This window comes from Bos grunniens, chromosome 11 (assembly GCF_055505025.1).
Source record: "Bos grunniens cultivar Pamir isolate PY7600 chromosome 11, Bosgru_T2T1.0, whole genome shotgun sequence".
NCBI classification, from domain to species: Eukaryota; Metazoa; Chordata; class Mammalia; order Artiodactyla; family Bovidae; genus Bos; species Bos grunniens.
In genome coordinates, this window is record NC_141175.1 from 88,164,054 (window position 1) to 88,187,728 (window position 23,675).

At 35.9% G+C, this 23,675-nt stretch overlaps 1 protein-coding gene across 3 annotated transcripts in view; it reads left to right on the plus strand.

Moving 5' to 3' along the window:
- STRN (striatin) overlaps window positions 1-23,675 on the plus strand; it is a 110,675-nt gene that overhangs the window by 71,106 nt on the left and 15,894 nt on the right. For 2 of the 3 annotated variants that reach the window (XM_086327442.1, XM_086327444.1), the window contains exons 9-16: window positions 1,900-1,986; window positions 2,451-2,594; window positions 6,595-6,731; window positions 12,429-12,604; window positions 14,732-14,779; window positions 15,563-15,684; window positions 19,794-19,961; window positions 21,625-21,765. In XM_086327442.1, coding sequence (XP_086183568.1) covers window positions 1,900-1,986; window positions 2,451-2,594; window positions 6,595-6,731; window positions 12,429-12,604; window positions 14,732-14,779; window positions 15,563-15,684; window positions 19,794-19,961; window positions 21,625-21,765 — 1,023 coding nt within the window. The remainder of the gene's footprint in view (window positions 1-1,899; window positions 1,987-2,450; window positions 2,595-6,594; window positions 6,732-12,428; window positions 12,605-14,731; window positions 14,780-15,562; window positions 15,685-19,793; window positions 19,962-21,624; window positions 21,766-23,675) is intronic. The other variant, XM_086327443.1, reaches the window with a different exon arrangement.

A 23,675-nucleotide genomic window follows, 5' to 3' on the forward strand; every position in this document is an offset into this window, starting at 1 on the left:
AATTATGCAACCATAATGTATCCCAATAATAAATCTAGAGCATCATGAGTGTATGGGACTGTGTTTTCAAACATAGCAATAATTTGATTTTTCAAATTATATGTGCTTAATTACAGTAATGATTTTTTACTATTGATAGTTTAAATCTCATCTAGTGTGACCTTCTGGCAAGCCACCAAAATAATTGCTTACAATTTTAGGTCTTGGTCACAGAAAGAAGGTTAATTTCTACCCCTGAATATCCTGGCTGTTCATAACACATGGTTCATTTGCTCTCATCACTATGTGTTATACAGGTCACAGAGTCAGACACAGCTTTTTTAAAGTACTTATTTTTCTAATTTAAAATTTTGGCCAATGTCATTTATAATATTACCAATTAGGTTTTTTCTTTTCCCAACAAAATGTGTTCCACATCAAAAATGGAAACTAAAATGAAATTTCTAGCGCTGTGCATCATATATATATATTATCTTATTCAAGTTATTAGTAAGGTTTAACAGTAGATCTAGTTAGGTATATAAAATAGAAATACAAAAGCTTTCACACATCCCTGGAAACCATCTTAACCACCTTTTTAGGAGAGCAAGGTTAAATTACCTCCTTGTGCTACCACTCTCATTGACAGTATGGACATGGGTCTCCCTTGTACGGCAATAGGAATTTCATCCTTTGGGATATTAGTGTACAGTGGGATTAAAATCCAACTTGAGTGAGGCATGTATTTAAAATTGCAAAAGACTGGAGGGATATGCTTTTTCTTTTTCTCTTTTTTGTAGTGATGCTCAGGATTATCAAAAATTAGTCATTCATTTATAACCTAGTAGTTACTCATAAGTATTTAAATCTTTATTTAAAATATCTTAGAACTTGCAAGTATTTCACTTTAATGGATAGAAAATCAGTGGCCTTTATTGATATTAGCATTGTACCAACTATTATGTAACAGAGAGAGAACGTCATTTAATGCCTTCTCAGTATTAATTAATCACAATGAGAAAGGTTAATATTAAAACATAAGAACATTTTCTACTTTTTATTAAAAATACTGATACAATTTAATTTTAATAAGCAATAGTGAGACATGGTTTGTTATGACTTTTCATAGCCATGATAAAATCATTTAAGCTGAAATTTTAAGGAATATTTGTCATATGCAAGAAACAAGGAGAATGTTTTATTTATCAGATTGACTTAAAGTTAATATATTTGTCATTATGCTACAATAATAAATGTCTTAAAATGTAAAAGACCTTTTAATTGAAAGGGTATCAAGAACTTATGTAGAATTCATCTATTATTTATTATTTGGTTCTTATCAAATATCAAGGCTTCGCTGTAGTTAGAGTTTAGCATTTAAGGTCTCAAGCTGCACTATTTGACCGAAATAGTATTCCTGCTAACAGAAGCTAGTGGATTTCCTGAGCCTGAAGATTGTGATCATTGTTTCAGGCATATGGTACATAGCTTTTTAGTATGGTGAGAAAAAATGATTCTTTAGGAGGAGAAAGGCTAATGTTTTTCATGACGAGAGAAGGACTGAAGAGTTCAGGACATTTTATCATCATCAGTTTAGGTTATCTTGATAAAATGATAGTCTGGGAGCAAGAGGAGACATGATAAAAACAGAACTGAAAGATGTAAAATGAAAACAGAACTGAAGGAAAGCATTAATTTATAAAGCATAATAGGTATCTTTTTAAATTGAGCTGTTTCTCATTGCAAGAGGTTGTGTCTTTATAATATGGGCTAGTAGAAATATTTTCAGTCAAATTGTGTTCTCTAATCACACTATCTTAGAATATATTTCTAGGCAATAGTTAAAATTGCTTAAAAATAGGAAAAAGCCATAATGGACTATGGGTAAGATTTTCCCATTCTTAATTAAACTTATAACAGGAAAAACAACCGAAGATCTGTTTCAGCCTCTATCCTATATAAAACAGTCAAAACAGGGATGTGGGAGAATGAAGCATCAAAGTACAGGTAAGTAATTGGTAGGGTGTGAGACTTAACCTTGGGTACCATATTTTCAGGATGTAAAGCAATGAATGCAGCTTAATTTAAACAAACAGAAAAGAATGTGATTGTTTAGTTTAGCACACAGTAGCTTCACAGTCTGTGGTATCTGTGTTTAGAGTTGTATATAAGGATTCTAGAATAATATTTTTAATGATCCAAATTGCACAGGAACATTTTTTCATGCAAATAATGACATTATTCCATTAGCTTAATTTAAAAAATATATGTAAAACATAATTTTTCAAGAGTAGTATACCTTTTTAAAAGTCTTAAAAACTTAGAAAATAAATTACTCTTTAATATAATATAGTATGGTAGTTTTAAAGGTGAATATTGGCAGATGTAAATAAGGTTTATGGCACCATTTTGATGCAGTTGGATAATTCTGTTTTCTCTTTTTTGTTCTCTCCCTCCCTTTTCGGGGCTAGGGCCCAACAGGTCAAAACTACAAGATATGCTTGCTAATTTGAGAGATGTTGATGAACTTCCCTCCTTGCAGCCATCTGTGGGTTCACCCTCCAGACCCAGCAGCTCCAGGCTTCCTGAACATGAAATAAATAGGGCAGATGAAGGCAAGTACTTGTGACACACTAGAGCACAAAAAGCACTTGGATGTACTTACTAAATTCAGTTAGTAGAGAGCTCTCTAAGAGAAGAGTTTTACTCTACATATGTTTAAACTATGTATGTAGTACTCCACATTGTAGGCTTTCTTATATTCAAGGGGGTTTGATTATAGCTATAGTCTTGTAAGACTTGAAAAAGGATGCATAAACTTAAAACCAAGTCTAAATTGTAGTTTAGAACATCCCCCTGCAGCTTCACAGAAGCCATGTAGTTGATGTGCATACATGTAGTTCTAATACCATCCCAACAATGAGAAAACTGAGTATATACATAGTTAGTAAATGTTTACTTTGAGACTCACATAAATGTTTTCATGCTGCTGCTGCTGCTAAGTCGTTTCAGTCGTGTCCGACTCTGTGCGACCCCAGAGACGGCAGCTCTGGCGTCCCTGGGATTCTCCAGGGAAGAACACTGGAGTGGGTTGCCATTTCCTTCTCCAGTGCATGAAAGTGGAAAGTGAAAGTGAAGTCGCTCAGTCGCGTCCGACTCTTTGTGACCCCATGGACTGCAGCCTACCAGGCTCCTCCGTTCATGGGATTTTCTAGGCAAGAGTACTGGAGTGGGGTGCCATCATCTTCTCCGTTGTTTAAGCAATTTATCATTGACAAAAAGAGAAAAAAGGCACCTGAAAGTCTAGTCACATTTCCTTGTTCTCTCTCAGTCCTTGTCTATGTGCATATACTTTTTACAGTTATAGTCACCAGGTAGAAGAATTCAGTTGTATTTATATATATAAAATCATAAATTCATGATTATAATTTTAAGATTTAAAATTTTAAATTAAATATTCTATTTTAGACTTGATACCTAACCATTCCCCTTTTGGATATTTAGATTATTCCCAGTTTTTTATAGTATAATCTTGTGTTATATAAATGCAGTTTTCCATCTCTTAGATAGAAGTTCCGATATTCCTATTTATAAATTATAAAATGCTTATATGTGGAAATTGATTATAAAATATATATTTACATTAGCTGAAAGTCATGAGTGACATAAAATTAATCTTCATGATTAATGAATATATTTTGAAATTTATTTTTGAAAATTGCCTTGAATTTAAATATTATAATTATTTGCAGTGGATATGTCTCTTCAAATTATTATTTATTGAATAAAACCACCAAAGTCACAGAGGAAACATGTATTATTATTCTTTCTTGGTTTTAAATTTGGTTGTTTTTTAGAGAAATGTAAATTGACAGACCCTTGATGGATAGATTTTTGTGTTTGGAATACTTTTTCAATAAATTGTTTGATCATTGCACAGCTAATTTATTAGTATTAATTATAGTATACTGGGAATTCGTTTTCCATACATTAAATAATGAAGAACCACATATGATACCTTTACATTCTAGATGAACAATTTATTTGACGTAGGTACGTATCTTTTAAATTAAGATGTGAATCATGGGGCCTCAACAGGTATGTTTGTAACTCACTAGGAGATTCATTCAGCTGATACTATAGATGTGAGAATTTTAATCAACTTCCTTTATTCTAAGATCAGGTCTGGATAAGAAGGAAAGTTAGTTTTTCCTCTTATTCTAATAATCTCAAAAGAATTTTATCAGAAATTTCATCTTATAGAATTATTTTTTCTTAATTGAAAGATAATTGGTTTACAGTGTTATGTTGGTTTCTGCCATGTAATCCACTTATAATAATAGAGGCAGAATATGTTCTAAATGACATATATGCAGAAAAGAATGTATAAACCACAGAAAATGCCCCTAATTAAAAAAAAATTAAGAACCTTTAGAACAGAAGTGTTGAATGTCTAACTTATGATCTGTAGTATTGGTCCTACGTCTGCTTCCACAGTACAGAATTTTCACAAGTAGAAAAGGCATTTAAGAAATATGTTGTAGATTTAATTGCCTGTGACTGATGCTTTCCAGTCTCCAGTCCAGTTTCAGAAGAAGTTTCCATAGCTTGTATGTGCTATGTAAGTTTATTGCTATATTTTTATTATAATTATTCAGAAGGCAGTGAGTGCTGCACTTGAGGCATATTTAAATTATTTTGTAAAAGCTGATTAGAGCCTGTAATATTTAGTTACTAATAGAAATGTGACCTCTAATCGAAAGTTCTAAGGACTCTTAGAGGGCAGTCAGTTCATGGTTTGCCCATTGGAGCTCTCTCTTTGCCCCTTAGGTCTGCTGGTTTAGCCACTGGTATGTGTGGAAGCAGTGCTTGGTTGCCTTTCTTTGTTTTCAGATTTTACTTGGCCATTCCTAGAACAGTTAGTTAAATTAGCCCATGCAGTGTGAGTGACCAAATCACAAATCTTAGTTTTTTGGGGGACGTGGGGAGGAACCATTTTCACTTCATATCTGAACTGAGTTTTCTGGCAATATTAGGCGTGAAAACAAAAGAACACCTGGCTGAAGCTCTAACCTCCTAGTCTCATGTGAATCATTTGGTTGAAATTTTGGCATGAAAATTGCTGTTCTAAATGAAACAATTCCTGCTCTTTATTAGTAAATGTTTAGAGTTGTTCAGACCCCTTATAAGACATGTGGTATGTTTGTGTAAAACCCATTTTTATTATTGTAGCTTTATTGTGTGGTGGTTTGAAAATGTCTTATCAATTTATACTCTATTTTGTTCTTGTAACGATTTTGAGTAGAGTTCCTGCCACTAGTATTTTTAAAAGTTCATAGCTGTTCTTTTCATTTCTTCAATATTTATGATTGAATCTAAAATTATATTATTGAATGTGAAACTGAAAAACATCTCATAAATCAATTCTCTGCATACATTGATTAGTACAGTTGACTTGTTTCTTAAAAAAAAAAAGTTCAGTTCAGTCGCTCAGTTGTGTCCGACTCTTTAACTTCTTCAGCAGCCAAAGTTAAACTACTAAATTCATCTAATCAACTCATAAATGTTTGTCATCAATAAAGTCACTACCTTGAGAAAACTACTTAAAGAATGATCTCTGATGGCTTGTCAGAATGATTGGCATTTATAAGTGTTCCAGTAGACACTTTAATAAAAAACTTCTTTGAAATGAGTATTTTTAAATGAAATATAATATATCTACAGTAAACTGCTAAGTCATAGGGATGAGCTCAGTGAGTTATCTCTAAGCAAAACCAGTCGTGTCACCACTGCCTAGGTCAGGAAGCAGAATGTCACCAGGGCCTAGAAGTCCTGATGGTGCTGCCTTCAAACACTGCCCCTTCCCTCTTCTCCAGTGGTAGTCTTGAGTTCTGACAACACAAATTAGCTTTGCCTTATATATGCGTTTTTTACTAATACAATTATGACCCATTTTCATTTGCGATTTCTCTTATTTAAGTTATAGAATTAACCAATTTTATTTTGAATGCAGCCAGCAATGTTCAAAATCACTATACATGTTTTAATGTACATTACCATATGTAAAATAGATGACCAGTGCAAGTTCAACACATGAAGCAGAGCACCCAAAGCCAGTGCTCTGGGACAACCCAGAGGGATGGGGTGGGGAGGGAGTTGGGAGGGGGGTTCAGGATGGGGAGACACATGTTTACCCATGGCTGATTCATGTCGATTATGGCAAAAATCATCACAATATTGTAAAGTAATTATCCTTCAATTAAATTAATTAAAAAGATTAAATCACTTACTGTACATATTTTAATAATTGATAGAAATCACTTGGGTAATTAGCATGAAATATCAAATGAGAAAAATCTACTTTTATACATTTATAAATTTTTTTCTATAGTGAAAAAGGGTTTGTTTCATGTTGTACTTTTCTAATTAGATGATACCTTTAAATGGTTAAAATATGGAAAAGAGCAAGCACTTCTTCAGGATTTTCTGTGTACTGAATTTTACTGTGTTTGAAAGCATTTATAAATAATCAAATGTAGATATGCCCTTATGAAATTAATTGTTGACTACTTAGAAGTGTTTTTTTTTAATGTTTCTTTTGTCTTCCCCCTTCAGTGGAAGCACTGACGTTTCCTCCTTCTTCTGGGAAGTCATTCATCATGGGAGCAGATGAAGCACTTGAAAGTGAACTGGGACTGGGAGAATTGGCAGGCCTTACAGTGGCCAACGAAGCAGATTCATTAACTTATGATGTGAGTAGCAGTTTTATTTTTGTGGTTTTAATTTATTTTTTAAAAAATAGAAAGTTCATTTTATAGAAAAAGATGACAATTGTGAGACTTCTTCACAAGTGTGGAATTTCAGTTTTAATCACAAACTTTGAAAATATGAGCATAACAATACTTTTCACATCATGCAGATTAAAATTATAGGTTTTACCTAAATCTGTAAGTCAGTAGAGCTTATTCATTGGTTTTAGATAAGGGAAAGAATTCCTTTTTCTATCACCAAGATTGGGTGTGTCTTATGTTTTGAGGTACCATGTCTGCCTAATGGCAACATTTGTCTTGCTTATTTAATACATTGTGAATAAGACAACAACTGAGAAACTAGTTTTAGCTGTTGTTAGACAAGGTGTATGCAAGATACTTTGCAGATGCTAAGGTTGACCTATCAGTGATTTGGACCAAAACTGGAATCTTTATACCTTTATGCACACATCCATTTAGTTAATCTCAAACACAGTTCTTTTATAATTGTTCATTGTCATCAAGTATCAGAAAAACAGTTGCTTATTTCATAAAGTATTTACAGCCTACCTTATCTCTTCATTAAAATCCTTTCAGTTTTATACTTCATCGTCTTCGCTGGGGAATACAGTGCAGCTGCAGCCACGTAGAGGATGTAGTATGGATCCCTAAGTGAACCTTGGAAGTATTCCAAAGAGAAGCCTCACCACTCACTCCTCTTCCCTTAGATCAAAACTCTCCCCTCTATGCTAAGCCCTTTAGTAAGTCTTTCGGGTTCTACCGCCAACAACTGAAATCCATATAGTACATCTTTTTTCTTCCCCTCCTGGTCCATTTTTCTTCATCTGGATCTACCACAATAACTTAACCTAAACAGGCTCCTTGCACTCCATTCTCCGATACAGATTTTGGAAAACAAAACAAAACAAAACTCTGTTTTAAGTGTTTTTATATCCTTATAATTTATGTCTTTTAAAAACACCATTTAGCTGGCTTTTATTTTTTAACCTTTGACAACCTTGTAAAATTAGGAAGCATTTAGTCTGTTTCTTTTTAAAATAATTAATAATATTTGTACTTAATCCTGCCATTTTTTGTGCCGCCTATTCTGTGTTTTTCTATTTTTGCCTAAATTGGGATTGCTTATTTTTTATCATTCACCCCTCTCCATTATTTGAAGCTTATGCACTCTTTCATTACTTTGTACATTACAGATTACTACACATATTCTTATCAAAATTTTATATACAAGGATCTTTAGAACACTTTATTTAAAATACTCCCACCCAATGTACATGTCATTCCTGTTATATATTTTATTTCTGTGTACATTAATCTTCTACCAGCTTCTGTTTTGTATACTCAGTAGTCAGAATTATCTGTTTTACATTAACTGTCTTGTCTTTTTCCATTCTCCCCTGCATATTTGACTGCCCATCTGGGTTCATTTTTCTTTTACTCTAAGAATACAGTATATCTGTTTAATGAAGATCTATTGGTGCCTAACTCTCTTAGTTTTTAATTTTCTTGAATTGTCTTTACTTGTCTCTTTTTTTGCCTGACTAGGCTATTATCTCTGATTTCAAATTTCACTTTGCAAAAAATTTTTAAGTGCTGTTTGTTTCCTTTATTTATTTTTAATTGAAGGATATTTACAAAAATTGTATTGGTTTTTGTCATACTTTTTTTAGTGCTTTAAATATATTTCATTTTTTTGTTGTTTTCTCTTAAAATCAACTGTCATTTCTGTTTTTGGTTATTCAGTAGTGGACAGTTTTTCCTGTGACTGATATTTCTCTATGCCTTGATTGTCATAAAAGATTTCGTGGTTTTTTAAAAATTTAATTAATATGTTTCCTTGAGTTCTATAATGTTCTCAGCCATTCTCTTTAGATACTGCTTTTACACCTCTCTCCCTCCCTCTTTTCTTCTTCTAGAACTGTTTTATATTGTTAGATCCTCTTTCTATATTCTGTTTCTGATTCTCTTTCTTCTGTGTTTTCCATCTTTTGTTTTTCTGTACTTCAGTCTAGATTTTTTTAATGACTCATCTTCCAGTTAGCTAATTCTCTCTTCAGTTATATGTGATCTGTAATTAAACTCATCTAATGAAATCTTATATCTTTTCTTCTAGGGTTACTTTTTAAAAATTATTTACAGATTTCTTCCAGAATTTTCAGTCTTTTATCTTCTTGAACATAGTAAGCATGATTACTTTAAACTTTGAATCAGAGACTCAGTAGTAGTTCTGTTACTAATTATGTGTTATTTCTGTTTGTTTTCATTTGTGCTGTTGTATCTCATATGGGTATGGTTATTCTGTACTATGTCCAAATAGCTATATTTGAAAAATTGTCTCTAGAAATAATTTCAGGCCTAAGTTTACATCTTTCCACAAAGAGTATATTTTCATTTTCTTCTCTCAGATGTCGCAGCCACTAGAAATCTGGATCACATGCTTCATTTTTAGTTTTTGAGATGGTCTAAAGCTCATCTACAATCTTTTAAAGGCTTTTGTTCTTCTAGTTCACTCTTATGTGTAGGATACAGCCTTCTGAAATCAAAACCTAAAGCCAGGTAGTCTACTAAGCCCTACTTTCTTGGCAGGCCCTGGACATCAATCTATATCTCTCGGCATTGCAAAGTCATCAGAAACACAGCTCAACCTCTCACCCATCTCTTTTGAAATCAGTAAACACTCGCTGGGGAAAACAGTTCCAGATACCAGGCTCACTTCCGTAGGCCTCTGTCTTCACCTGGATCCTAGGTTTTTTCCCACCATTTTGTTAGTTCTAGACTTTTTATTCTTAGCTTTGCTATTCTACTTGTCCTCAGTACACAGTTGGTCCTAATGATCTAGTCCATCATGACCAGAAGCAGAAATTCCCATTAGATGCTTTTGTTCCTACAAAGAGTTTGTCTAATACATAAAGGAATTCAGTCCTCTCTCTGGAGAAAGCTCATCCTATTTTCATAACTCTTAATTGTTAGAAAACTTAAGTCTTTCTCAGTTTCTAAATGTAGTTCCTGATTTTATTAAGCATATTAGAAATCTATTGCTGCATAACAACTTGTACCACATTTAACAGCTTAAAAGAACAAACATTTATGTCTCACAGCTTCCATGGGTCAGCAGTCTGGGGACAGCTTAATTATGTGACTCTGGCTGTTTGTATAGTTGTAATCAAGACATTGACAAGGGCTGCAGTCTTACCTAGACTTGACTTGGGGAAAATCTGCTTCCAGGCTCACTCATGTAGTTGTTTGAAGGCCTTGGTTTCTTGCTGACTGTTGTCTGGGGACCAGTTCCTCACCACATGGACCTCTCTGTAGGCTCCTCAACAGAGCAGCTGGCTTTTCCCAATGTGAGTGCACCTGAAAAGATAGCAGAAACACTCAGGATGAAAGGTTTTATAACCTAATTTTGGAAGTAATTTGTTCCAACTTCTGCTGTGTGCTGTCGATCACAGAGCATCCTATAACGTAGAAGTGTGAAAGTGTTAGTTGCTCAGTTGTGTCCAACTCTTTATGCCCCATGGACTGTAGCCTGCCAGGCTTCTCTGTCCATGGGATACTCCAGGCAAGTATACTGGAGTGGGTAGCCATTTCCTTCTCCAGGGGATGAACCTGCATCTCCCACATTCCAGGGAGATTCTTTACCATCGGAGCCACCAGGGAAGGGGACTACCAAAAGGTAAAAATAGGTGAGGCTGATTGGGAACTTAGTGGCTGCCTACCACATCAAGATAATCAAAGGAATTTAAGTACTCTTCCACATGAAAACCTTTTAGCTCTTTAATAAGAATAACAGAGGTCAGCTCATTTGCCCTTGTCGTCTTAACCTTCCTGCCAGCCCTGCCTACCCCCAAAATAATCAGCCCCACTCTTAGAGTAGTTCCTCTTCACTTACTGCTTCCCAGGTGGCGCTAATGGTAAAGAACCTGCCTGCCAATGCAGGAGACAAAAGAGACTCGGGTTTGATCCCTGGGTCCAGAAGATCCCCTGGAGGAGGGCATGGCAACCCACTTAAGTATTCTTGCCTGGAGAACCCCATGGACAGAGAACCTAATGGGGTATGGTTCATTGGGTCGCAAATAATCAGACACAACTGGAGCAACTTAGCACGCATGCATTGCCCCGGTTGTGACGTGTCCTGTCCAAATTTCTCTGCAGATTTTTAAATTTCTGGGTTCTAAATTACAGTTTAATAGTATAGCCTCTGAAACCAGATTGCTTGATTTTGAATCCTGACTCCTCCATTTACTAGATGGCAAGTCACTTAACTTCTCTTTCCCTAAAATGGATAGTCTATAAAGTGGGGATAGTGTTAATTTCTACATCATAGAGTTGTGAGGATTAAGTGAGTTAATGCTTTTTAAGTCTTTTGAATAATGTAGAAAATAATGAATGCTGCTTAGAATACCAGTTGTTGTTTCATTGATAATTTTTGTAACTGTGAGTATGGTAACATTTCTCTGCTGCTGCTGCTGCTAAGTCGCTTCAGTTATGTCCAACTCTGTGCGACCCCATAGACAGCAGCCCACCAGGCTCCCCAGTCCCTGGGATTCTCCAGGCAAGAATACTGGAGTGGGTTGCCATTTCCTTCTCCAATGCATGAAAGTGAAAAGTGAACGTGAAGTTGCTCAGTCGTGTCCGACTCCTAGCAACCCCATGGACTGCAGCCTACCAGGCTCCTCCATCCATGGGATTTTCCAGGCAAGAGTACTGGAGTGGGGTGCCATTGCCTTCTCCAAACATTTCTCTAGTATATTACAAATACTTGCTTACATCTACCATGATTGTTAGCCTTGGAGTATGAAGTTCATCCATGGTGCTTGTGTAAAGTCAAACACTATCCTCTTTAGCTTTTCTATTAGTTGGAATGAAAAAACAATGCAATATTTTTTCAGTTATTGAGATTGAGATTCTGTGGAGAAAGTGAAAGTCACTCAGTCGAGTCCGACTCTTTGTGACCCTGTGGACCATAATCTACCAGGCTCCTCTGTCCATGGGGATTTTTCAGGCAAGAGTACTGGAGTAGGTTGCTGTTCCCTTCTCCAGGGAATCTTCCCAACCCAGAGATCGAACCCAGGTCTCCTGTGTTGCAGGCAGATTCTTTACCATCTGAGCTACCAGGGAAGCCCTTTGTGGAGAAAAGGAACATAATAAATATATAATTATGTTTGTAATATTTGATTGTCTCTTCCAATTTTAACATTTTGTTGCCAGTGTATAAACTTCATTACCAATTTGAAGAAAATTTAGCTCTTGTCTGAAACCATTGAAAATTTTGAAAGTATCATCATATTCTGTAATGTTAACATGTTTAAAGATAATTTAGTTTTTCAACTCTTACCCAAAATTGCTTTCTATTCTATAATTCAGGTTTAAATCACTTGTCTTTTTAAAAAGCATCCTAGTGAAATTTTGTTTTTTGTTACTAAGTTATTTGATCCTTCTTCTATACTGAATTATGTTATGTATTTTCTTATTATAGCATTCATATTTCTTCAAAGAAAACCATTGTTGACATATTGCTAATTTTGCCTATTGATTTGGTTATCTGCTTAAAAATTATATTATTTTGAAAGTTGCAAAATAATGATAGTTTAATGATGAAACAGTAAGAATTAATGCTGAAATACAGTTTCCCCCCCCATTCTGAACTAAGTATATTGGTATCTTTTGTTTCTTTAATAGATAGCAAACAATAAAGATGCATTGAGGAAGACATGGAACCCCAAGTTTACATTAAGAAGTCACTTTGATGGCATTAGAGCCCTCGCTTTCCATCCCACTGAGCCTGTTTTGATAACAGCATCAGAGGATCACACATTAAAAATGTGGAATTTGCAGAAAACAGCCCCAGCCAAAAAGTGAGAATATTCTACTTCAACTGTATTTGAATAATTTAATTAATATTTTTTTCAGCAGAGAAAGCCTTACTTTATTATTTGCTGTTAAATTCCCCAAATAATTTCTTCTAAAACTGACCTTAGGGAGAAATGGTTTGTGAATGCTGATTATAATCTTTATTTGGTATTTTAAATAATGTTACATTTCAGGAACCCTCTGTCTGTAGAGGTTTCTGTTGTTGTAAGCAGCATGCTGATGCTGCTCAGTCACTTCAGTCGTGTCCGACTCTGTGCGACCCCACAGACAGCAGCCCACCAGGCTCTGCTGTCCCTGGGATTCTCTAGGCAAAAACACTGGAGTGGGTTGCCATTTCCTTCTCCAATGTAGTCATGTTTAAAATCGTCAAATCCCAACTCCAATCCTTCCCCACTGTTTACTAGGTTTGGACTTAGGCTGGAGCAGGTCCGGGCAAGAGACCTCTTTGATCTTTTCTTTTGATCTTGACCAAAATGTCTAGACTGAAGGGCACTGTTGCTGCTCTCACTTATATGCTAATACTTGCCTTGGCCCCTTGGTTCCTCTGTAAGCATGGACAGACATGAATTGGTATAAACCCCTTTTATCAGTCACCAAGCTAGTCCTGATCCCATTTGGTACTTTCTCTTTCTTCCTTGGATTACATGGTCCAGAACCCAGAATCTACCAGCAAGGGCCCTTCTATAGTGATGGATACCTCTTTTTATTAAAGAGTAGAAATGAACATCAAATAGAGGAGAGGATGGAAGTTTTACTACTGACAGAGAATATCTCCTGCCCAATTTGAAAGCAATCAGTGACATTCTAGCTGTCATACATAGACGTTCATCAGACAGCTCAACTGCTGCTGCTAAGTCACTTCAGTCGTGTCCGACTCTGTACGACCCCATAGACAGCAGCCCACCAGGCTCCCCCGTCCCTGGGATTCTCCAGGCAAGAACACTGGAGTGGGTTGCCATTTCCTTCTCCAGTGCATGAAAGTGAAAAGTGAGAGTGAAGTCGCTCAGTCGTGTCTGACTCTTCGCTACCCCATGGACTGCAGCCTACTAGGCGCCTCCATCCATGGGATTTTCTAGGCAAGAGTACTGGAGTGGGGTGCCAGTGCCTTCTCCGACAGCTCAACTGGATCTTGCTAAAATCAAGTGAATCTTCATGTAGATCAGGTGTCTTTAACAGAGAAAAGGTATTTCCTGTTTACAAACTGTGCCTTTTGTTCTTCAAGTTCTTTAGTTCACAGTGGGTATCATATTAGATGAGAGAATGTGAGTATCTCATTATATATTCTTGACTATAACTTTGAAATATATTGAAATTTCTTGCTGGTGGTAGCTTAGTAATAACACCATCACAAGCAAGTAACAATAGCCTTTGTTTACCTTTGAATTTAAAACTTTGGAAATGAGGAGAGCTATCATATGCCTAATTAAAAAAAAATCTGTAATACAATCCAATTTTAAATCCAGTTTCTGTTCTCAGTTATGGCCAGTATTAGCCGTGTAGAGTATTCATACACTCAGTATTCTGAGTAATGAATAATTATTCTGATGTCCAAATCTAATGTGGACAGTTTCTGCAGGTATTAAGGGTAGACATTGTTAATCTTTATGGAAATGCAAGGAAATTGAAGTACCTTTGATTGAAATTCTGTTCTGTCCTAGGCTGTTTTACCTTGAAGAATCTGATTTAATCTTCTAAATATTGGCTGTTATCCCTGTTTTTCTATTTTATATTAAACATAGAAGAATCTAAAGTTTCAAAAGATTAAATAATTTGCCTAAAGTTAGCCGATTAGATACAGAACTGGAAATTAAATCCAGAAGTTTATCTCTTCAAAACCCATGTGTCTTCTCCACGAGTGAGGCTCTCTCTCCCTTTAATCAAATAGATTAGGACAGTGCTAAAAGTGCTATAACAGTTACTAAAGAATTTTGTTTCTTGAAGTCACAGAAATATGTGATTGCTGTTAAGTAAGCTTTATTGTGTCCTGGGGTTGAGAATTGTATATTACCATAGTGTTGATATTTCTAGGCGTGTTTTTATGACACATTCAGTCATACTGTTTACTACTGACTTTTAGAATGATAAAAAATCCTCCTTTCTCTCTGATTTAGGAGCACGTCTCTTGATGTGGAGCCTATCTATACATTCAGAGCTCATAAGTAAGTATGTGCTTTTTCTTTGTGTTAATCAACATCATTGTAAATCAGCCTGATTAGTATATTTTATTTTCTTTCACGTATGTATTTGTCGTATGTGTTTTTTTTTGTATTTGGTAGCATTTTTTTTTTTTGTAAATGTAAAAGAAAGTGGCAGATAATGTAATGTTAGCAACAAGTATATCACTACCAAATAGGGATCCTTGCTGAAATTAGGTATTATTTGCATGATATTTAAATGATGTGTATATCTGTCTCTTAAAATGAAGTTGAGGCAGTTAAAATTAACTATTAGAAATCCTGATCGTTTTTTCCTTAAAGATAACCTGGTAAAAATACCTGAGACATTTAAAAAATTGTGGTCACATTTCATGCTTTTCCTTTTTCCATTTAAGTTTAAGAAATGTACCTGTTCACTCGATTTAGCACAGAGGTTGGCATACATTAAGGGTCAGATTGTAAATGCTTTTCAGGCTGCATATTTAATGTTGCATATTCTTGCTTTTAGTTTAGTTTTGTATTACAACATTTTAAAAAGGTAAAAACTGTAAGTGCTTTAGGATTGTACAAAAACAGTTCACTGGTTGGATTTGATCCATAGGCCATAGATCACACTAACCACTGGTTTAGCAGAGGAAGAAAAATGAATAGTGCTTTGATAATTTTTTTATTTGTTGTACAAAATAGAAAAAGACAAAGCCACTTGAAAAACTAAGCATTCTTATTTCTAACTCATTCTAATATCAAATAGATTTTCTGAGGATGGAAATTGGTTTTTTCTCGCAGAGGCCCAGTGCTTTGTGTGGTGATGAGCAGCAGTGGTGAGCAGTGTTACAGTGGTGGTGCTGATGGGCTGATCCAGAGCTGGAACACCACCAACCCCAACATCGATCCCTATGACTCCTACGGTATGTGACTCCCCAAAATATGGAGGGATGAAATATTTTCTTTTTATGTATTTTGTATTGCATATATATGGATAAAATGAGATGTTTTTGAAAATAAATTTATTTTGTTAAAAAGGGTTTCTGTATTTGGGAATCAGTTTGATATATATATAATGCTTAAAAAAAGAGGGAAAATAATGTATTTTTCCTGAGAAAAGAGTTCCCACCCCCAAGTCTTACTGATTGAAAATGCTGGCTTGATTGACAGTTGTTTTCTTCATTTGTAGGCACGTGTACAGTACTTGATACATTATTATTAATCTATAATCGTACTTTGTCACTATTCTTGACAAATAATTTTGAAGGAAAATGAATGTTGGCATCATCTTCTTAATCACTTATTACAGAGTGTAGAGGCTAATGATTTTCAGAGTGTATAACACCAAAAATTTAAAAGACTTTTAAAAATTAAGAAGTACCCTTTGGATTTGGAAACAGCACCATGAATCAAAAACTGTATAATCTATCACTAGATATTATCATAAATTCTCTTTCAATTATTTTGATTTTCTCTTTAAATTCTCCATAAATTATAGAATGGTATGAAGTGTCGTATTTTTCATAAAACCATAGTTTATTTTTATTACCATTTTAGATTAATTTCACCACTAAACCTAAGATAAGAAATTCAGTAACTAAAATATTCTCCCAACATTTATTTAGTAATCATTTAACATATATTTTGTGAAAGATAACACCCTGTCTCCTGCTGCAGTTCTTTTCTGGATTTATCTGTTTCATACTTTTCATCACTTCCTTTATCCCTCTTTCAGAGATTCAGTTCAGTTCAGTCGCTCAGTCGTGTCCGACTCTTTGGGACCCCATGAATTGCAGCATGCCAGGCCTCCCTGTCTATCACCAACTCCCGGAGTTCACCCAGACTCATGTCCATCGAGTCAGTGATGCCATCCAGCCATCTCATCGTCTCTTGATTAGTTGACCTCATTCTCCCAAGCCAACCCTTTCCGTTTCGCTGTTGACCTTCTCTTGTCCTTTGAGACTGCACTGTCTTTCGTTTTTGCTGCCTCTCTCTTTTGCACTCATCTGAAGCCTTACCCTTTTTGCTCTCTTTCCATCCCCTGCTGCTGCTGCTGAGTCACTTCAGTCGTATCCAACTCTGTGTGACCCCATAGACGGCAGCCCACTAGGCTCCCCTGTCCCTGGGATTCTCCAGGCAAGAACACTGGAGGGGGTTGCCATTTCCTTCTCCAGTGCATGAAAGTGAAAAGTGAAAGTGAAGTCGCTCAGTCGTGTCCAACTCTTGAACAAATAGTAAATTCAAGTTTCTCCCATCTCGGGCAAGAAGAAGCCTTTTGTGACTCCATTTCCCTCTCTGGTTCTTTTTTTTTTTTTAATTTATTTAAATTGGAGGCTAATTACTTTACAGTATTGTAGTGGTTTTTGCCATACATTGATATGAATCAGCCATGGGTGTACATGTGTCCCCCATCCTGAACCCACCTCCCTCTCCACTTCATCCCTCAGGGTCATCCCCAGCCCTGAGCACCCTGTCTCATGCATCGAACCTGGACTGGTGATCTGTTTCACATATTATAATATACATGTTTCAAGGCTATTCTCTCAGATCATCCCACCCTTGCCTTCTCCCACGGAGTCCAAAAGACTGTTCTATACATCTGTGTCTTTTTTGCTGTCTCGCATATAGGGTCTTCGTTACCATCTTTCTAACCTCTCTTCCTTCCCGTGTCTCTTTGGTCTAGAAAACACAATTAGTTATTGATTCCATGTTCTTTCACTGTACATCATTCCTCTTCATTCTGTCTTGTGGCTATGCCACTTAAATACAAAAAAGTATCAATAACTATCTAACTGGCTGATCCAAGGGATATTTTATAATTCTTATTTTACTTGATGTACTGGCTATCTGAAACTGTGGACCACTCTATCCTTTTTGAAATCTTTTCACTATAGGCTTTTTTGACACAACTCTATGACAGTTTCTATTCCCTATCCGTCATAAACTCCTTTTATTTTCTCACCTAAAAATATTGACATTTTTCGAGGCTAGACCCTAACTCATTTTTTGCATTGTACACATATTCTTTGGTAGACTGAATCCACTTTGTGGTTTTATATATTGTTGACTCATCAATCTCTTTTTTAAGCCAGAGGCTACCTACACAGCATTTCAAAATGGCCGTCTTATTGTCCATAAATCTCTACAAGCACTGTTTCTTCTTCCATATATTCTTAATTTTTTTGGCCACAGCATGCAGCTTGGGGGAATCTTAGTTTCCCAATCAGGGATTGAACCCGTGGCCCTGGCAGTGAGAGCACCGAGTCCTAACCACTAGACTATTAGGAAGTCTGTTTTCAAATATCCTTTGTGTATTCTTTATCAGGTGGTAGCACTACCAAACTTATCCAAACTAGAAACCCAAGAGTTATCCTTGATTCTTTATACTATTTCACTATCCATCACTTACTAATTACTATACCTTTTTGTTAGTACCCCCTAAATATTTATTGAATTTACTCCTTTTCTGCCCCTTTTATCGCTGTCCTCACTTTGATTTTCATCTTCACTCTCCCAGTCTTCTGAAACTTGCCTTCATCTTGTTTCTTTCCAATCTCTGCTACACTGTAATCAGAGTTACCATATTAAATACTGGCTTCACACTGCTGCTTCTGGGAAACCTTTCAGTGTTTCTCTGTTGCTTTTAGGGTAATTTCCTGAGTATGTCATAGGCATCCCACCATAAACTGACCACTCTCATCTCATCCACTTCTTGCCTCAAATTTCACAGTCCAGTAATACTGAATTTCTTATAAATGTCCTGATATAGCGTTCTGTTTTTCCTTCTGTGAGTTTGTAGGAGCTACCTCCTTTGCCAGGAGCGCCTTCCCTCTGCCCTTTGACAAGCCAACATCTGTACACTCTAGGTGTAATTCTTTCCAAGAAGCGTCCAGTCTCTCTCTTCAGTAACTGGTACCTGCCACCGTTATTGTACTTAACCCACATTACTTTTTGAAGACAGGGTTGGTATTGTGTCTAATCATCTGCATGACCCCTGCATCTAGCATAGTGCCAAATACACAGTGTATCTTCAATAAATATTTTATGGTGTAACTAAAGAGGATATCGGAGAAGGCAATGGCAACCCACTCCAGTACTCTTGCCTGGAAAATCCCATGGACGGAAGAGTCTGGTAGGCTGCAGTCCATGGGGTCGCAAAGAGTCGGACACGACTGAGCGACTTCACTTTAACTTTTCACTTTCATGCATTGGAGAAGGAAATGGCAACCCACTCCAGTGTTCTTGCCTGGAGAATCCCAGGGACGGGGGAGCCTGGTGGGCTGCTGTCTATGGGGTCGTACAGAGTCGGACACGACTGAAGCGACTTAGCAGCAGCAGCAGCAGCAGCAAATAGGATATAGAACAAATAACACCAGTGACATTTTAAACTTAACATCTCTGAACTATCTTGAAAGTACAACTTCTAGAGTCATTGTAAGAGTTAATAAGTAAAATTTCCAATTTGGCTTTTATCATGAAACACTCCTTCCTGGCTCCTTCCCCTTTCCCTCGCCACATGCGTATCATCCGTGTGTCTTGTTTGAGAATTTGGGGATTTCTGAAGGTCTCAGTTCATGTCCATTAAGAATGTCAGAGGCCTGTTGCTCCCAAGAGCTTTGATGGTAGTCATACCATCATAGCACAGGTGACCTGAAGGGTGTGTGCCAGGTGCTGAAGCACATCACTTCCTCAGGGAATGTGAGTTGTGGTTTCTCTGCAAGTAGATTAAATCCTAATGGTTTGTGTTAACATGCTTTAAAAAAAAAAAAAATCAAGACAAATGGGAAGAAAAAAAGGGAGGGAGAAAGAAATGGCTGATTTTTTTAAGGAGAAAAATATGTACTTTAAAATTTTAATTTAGACATTTTAAACCCTATATTTGCATTGTTTCCAGTCCTGTTCTTGCTACATTTCAAAAGAATAATAGAAACTAGGAAGTATATTTTATACTTTGTATCTTCTAGTTTCCATTGGACTCTCTCAGTACCTTTATGATTTGTGCTTTTCCCCCGCATTCTTGCTGTTGTCGTAGATCCTTCTGTCCTAAGAGGCCCTCTCTTGGGCCACACGGACGCAGTCTGGGGCTTGGCCTACAGTGCAGCACACCAGCGTTTGTTGTCCTGTTCAGCAGATGGCACTCTCCGGTTGTGGAATACAACGGAGGTTGCTCCAGCCCTGAGTGTGTTTAATGATAATCAAGGTACATACCTTTTTCTCCTTTTTCTTACAGAGTCTTTTGTAAAATGTCTTATTCTAAAAGAAACAAATAGATGATTCTACAGACTCTTACTGTTCTAAATTTAATTTGAAGGTTTTGTTTTTTTTTAAGCACTGAAAATATATTTGGTTGAGTTTCCAACTTAGTATGTATAATTTTAAAAAGCATACTATTTGGTGAAGTAGCAGGCATTTGTTTTGAATTTTTAAAAATTGAAATAATTTATATACAATCAAAAACAGATATTAAGGATACATTTTCATGAGTTTGACAAATACATGAAACTTTTGCTTCTATCAAGATAGAGAACGTTTCCTTCAGTGCCCAAAAGTTTCTCTGTGTTATTCACAGTCATCTCCTCCCCTCATTCCCAACCAGAGGTACCCACTGTTGTGGTTTCTTTCATTATAAATTAGTTTTGTCTATTCTAAAATTTCATATAAATGAAGTCATACAATGTATACTCTTTTTATATCTGACATTTTACTCTTACTGTAATGTTCTTGTTGCTTATCCATGTGGTAATAAATGTTAATAATTTAATTTTATTGTTTGTAGTTATTTCTTTAAACCACTGTGTTTATAATTTACCTCTTGATGAGCATTTGGCTTGTTTCTAGATTTTTCCTATTATGAATAAAACTCCTATGAACATTTGTATTTTTTTTTTTTTAATCACAGGCAGGTAAAGACCTGTAAATAGAATTTTGGGTCTTTAGAAGTAGATTTATGTATTTAACTGTTTAACTTTATGTGGCATCGCCAAACTTTCTTTGGAAGCGGTTGTGCCATGTTGGACCACTTATTGCGATGTGTGAGAATTCCAGGAGCCCTACATCCTTAATTACAAACATTTGTTGTTGATAGTGTAATTAGTTTTAGCCATTTTGATGGGTGTGTGCAATAGTATTTCATTGTCTTTTTAAGCTGTATTTCTTTGGTGGCTATTTTGAGCACTTTTTTTGTATGCTCATTGTCCATTAATGTATCTTCTTCTGGAAGATACACGTTTTTGAACTGCTGGTTTACTTAGATTTTGAACCAGATTTTAAAAATCAGATTATGATCACGTATACATAGAATTTCACTTTTAATATTTATAAATAAGTTCCAGATTTTAACCAAGTTTTACCCTATTCTAAATGATAAATAAAATTGTCTTCTTTATTCATGAGCTGCCATAACTTGTGCCTAGGTTTTGACGAGTTGCCTGCATTTGATATTTGTATGACTCTACCAATAAATAACAAATTGAAATTTTACTTCTTGAATTCCATATTTTTAGTGAATTAGAATTCCTAGTAACTCACTAAAGTTAGATGGGCTTTTAAAATGAAGAATTCCCGTGATGCCACTCTACACCTCAGGTTGATTTGAGATGGAAGTAGAAAAACTTGTAGTCCATATGTTTTCCATTTATTCCTAAATAAAGGCTTGGATTCAATAAATACAGTGGCTGAGTGACTGGTAGAAGATGTGGTAAACAAGTAAGGATAGTAAAACAAACTAGGACTAAAAGAGCGAATTCTTACTCTAGCATTGAGCTTGGTTTTCTTCTTACACTGCAGCTTGTTTTGCTGTATTTGAAGCATATTGTAAAGTATACCCTAACTGACATTCTCTTCTAATATGTTTTGACTTATAGAATTGGGAGTCCCTGCCTCTGTGGATCTGGTAAGCAGTGACCCAAGCCATATGGTAGCATCATTCAGCAAAGGATACACAAGCATCTTTAACATGGAAACACAACAACGCATTCTCACTTTAGAATCCAATCTAGATTCAAGTATGTATACCAATTTTAAGTAGTATATGTTTGGATCAATTTTTTAGTGTTATCAAAATTAGAATTACTAGAGTCAACAATGAAAAATACTTGTCATTATAAAGTGTTCTGCCTCAAGATCATATAACACAGTTATATGTGAAGGATATAATGATTTACAGTTGATTTTAAGTCTTTAGGTTAAGTTTTATAACTCTACTGGTTGAAGTAGCATTTGATCTATTCTAAAGAGAAGCCGTTTAATTTTATACCAAATGTTTAGTTTTCAATTCTATTTGAAGAAAATAACATTTATTCTAAATACAGGCATATCTTGGAGTTATTGCAGGTTCAGTTTCAGACCTGCGAAATAAAGCACATACATATCACAATAGAGTTAGTCACACGAAGCTTTTGTTTTTCCAATGCATATTAAAGTTATGTTTACACTGCACTAGAGACTGTTAAGTGGGCACATACCTTAATTTAGAAATATTTTGTTGCTGAAAAATGCTAACTATCATCTTAGCCTTCAGTGAGTCACAGTCTTTTTGCCTGGGGGAGGGTCCTGCCACGATGCTCATGGGTGACTGATCAGAGTGGTGGTTGCTGAAGGTTGGGGTGACTGTGGCAGTTTCTTAAAGAAGACAGCAGTGAAGTTTGCTGCATCGATTGACTCTTCCTCTCACAAACAACTTCTCTGTAACATGCGTGGATGTTTGATAGCATTCTGCTTATAGTAGAACTCCTTTCAAAATGGGAGTAAGTCTTTTCAAACCCTGCCACTGCTTGATCAACAAGATTTATAATTATGTGACCTTTGTTGTCATTTCAACAATCTTCCCAGCATCCTCCCCAAGAATACATTCCTTCCCAAGAAACCACTTTCTTTGCTCATCCATAAGAAGCATTTCCTCATCCATCATGGGTTTTCTCATGAGATTGCAGCAATTCAGTCACATCATCAGGCTTCACTTCTAATTCTAGTTCTCTTGCTATTTCCACCATGCCCAAAACTTCCTTCACTGAAGTCTTGAACCCTTCATAGTCATCCATGAGGGTTGGAACTAACATTTTCCAAACTCCTGTTTGTGTTGACATTTTGACTGCTTCTCATGAATCACAAATACTTTTAATGGCATCTAGAATGGTAAATCCTTTCCAGAAGGTTTTCAATTGACTTTGCTTGGATCCATCAGAGAAATCACTATCTATGGCAGCTGTAGCCTCAAGAAATGTATTCCTTAAATAATAAGACTTGAAGGTCAAAATCACTCCTTGATCCATGGGCTGTATGTAGAATGAAGGTTTTGTTAGGAGGCATGAAAAAGCATGAATCTTGTATGTCTCTATCAGAGCTCTTGGGTGACGTTGTCATTAAACAATAATATTTGGAAAGGAATCTTCTTTTCTGAGCAGTAGTTCTCAAGAGTAGGCTTAAAATATTCAGTAAACCATGTTGTAAGCATATATGCTGTCATCCAGGCTTTGTTGTTCCCTTTATAAAGCAAAGGCAGAGTAGATTATTATAATTCTTAAGGATCATAGAATTTTCAGAATGTTAAATGAGCATTGGATTCGCCATTAAGTCACCAGCTACATTAACCCCTCATAAGGGAGTCAGCCTGTTGAGGCTTTGAAGCCAGGTGTTGACTTCCCTCTAGCTATGAAAGTCCTAGGTAGCAATTTCTTCAAATAGAAGGCTGTTTTGTCTACGTGGATCTGTTATTTAGTGTAGCCACCTTTATTCATTATCTCAGCTAGATCTGCATAAATTGCTGCAGCTGCCACATCAGCACTTGCTACTTCACTTTGCACTTTATGTGATAGAGACAGCTGCTTTCCTTAAACTTCATGAACGTACTTCTTCTAGCTTCAGACTTTTCTTCTGCAGCTTTCTCACCTCTTTCAGCCTTTGTAGAATTAAAGAG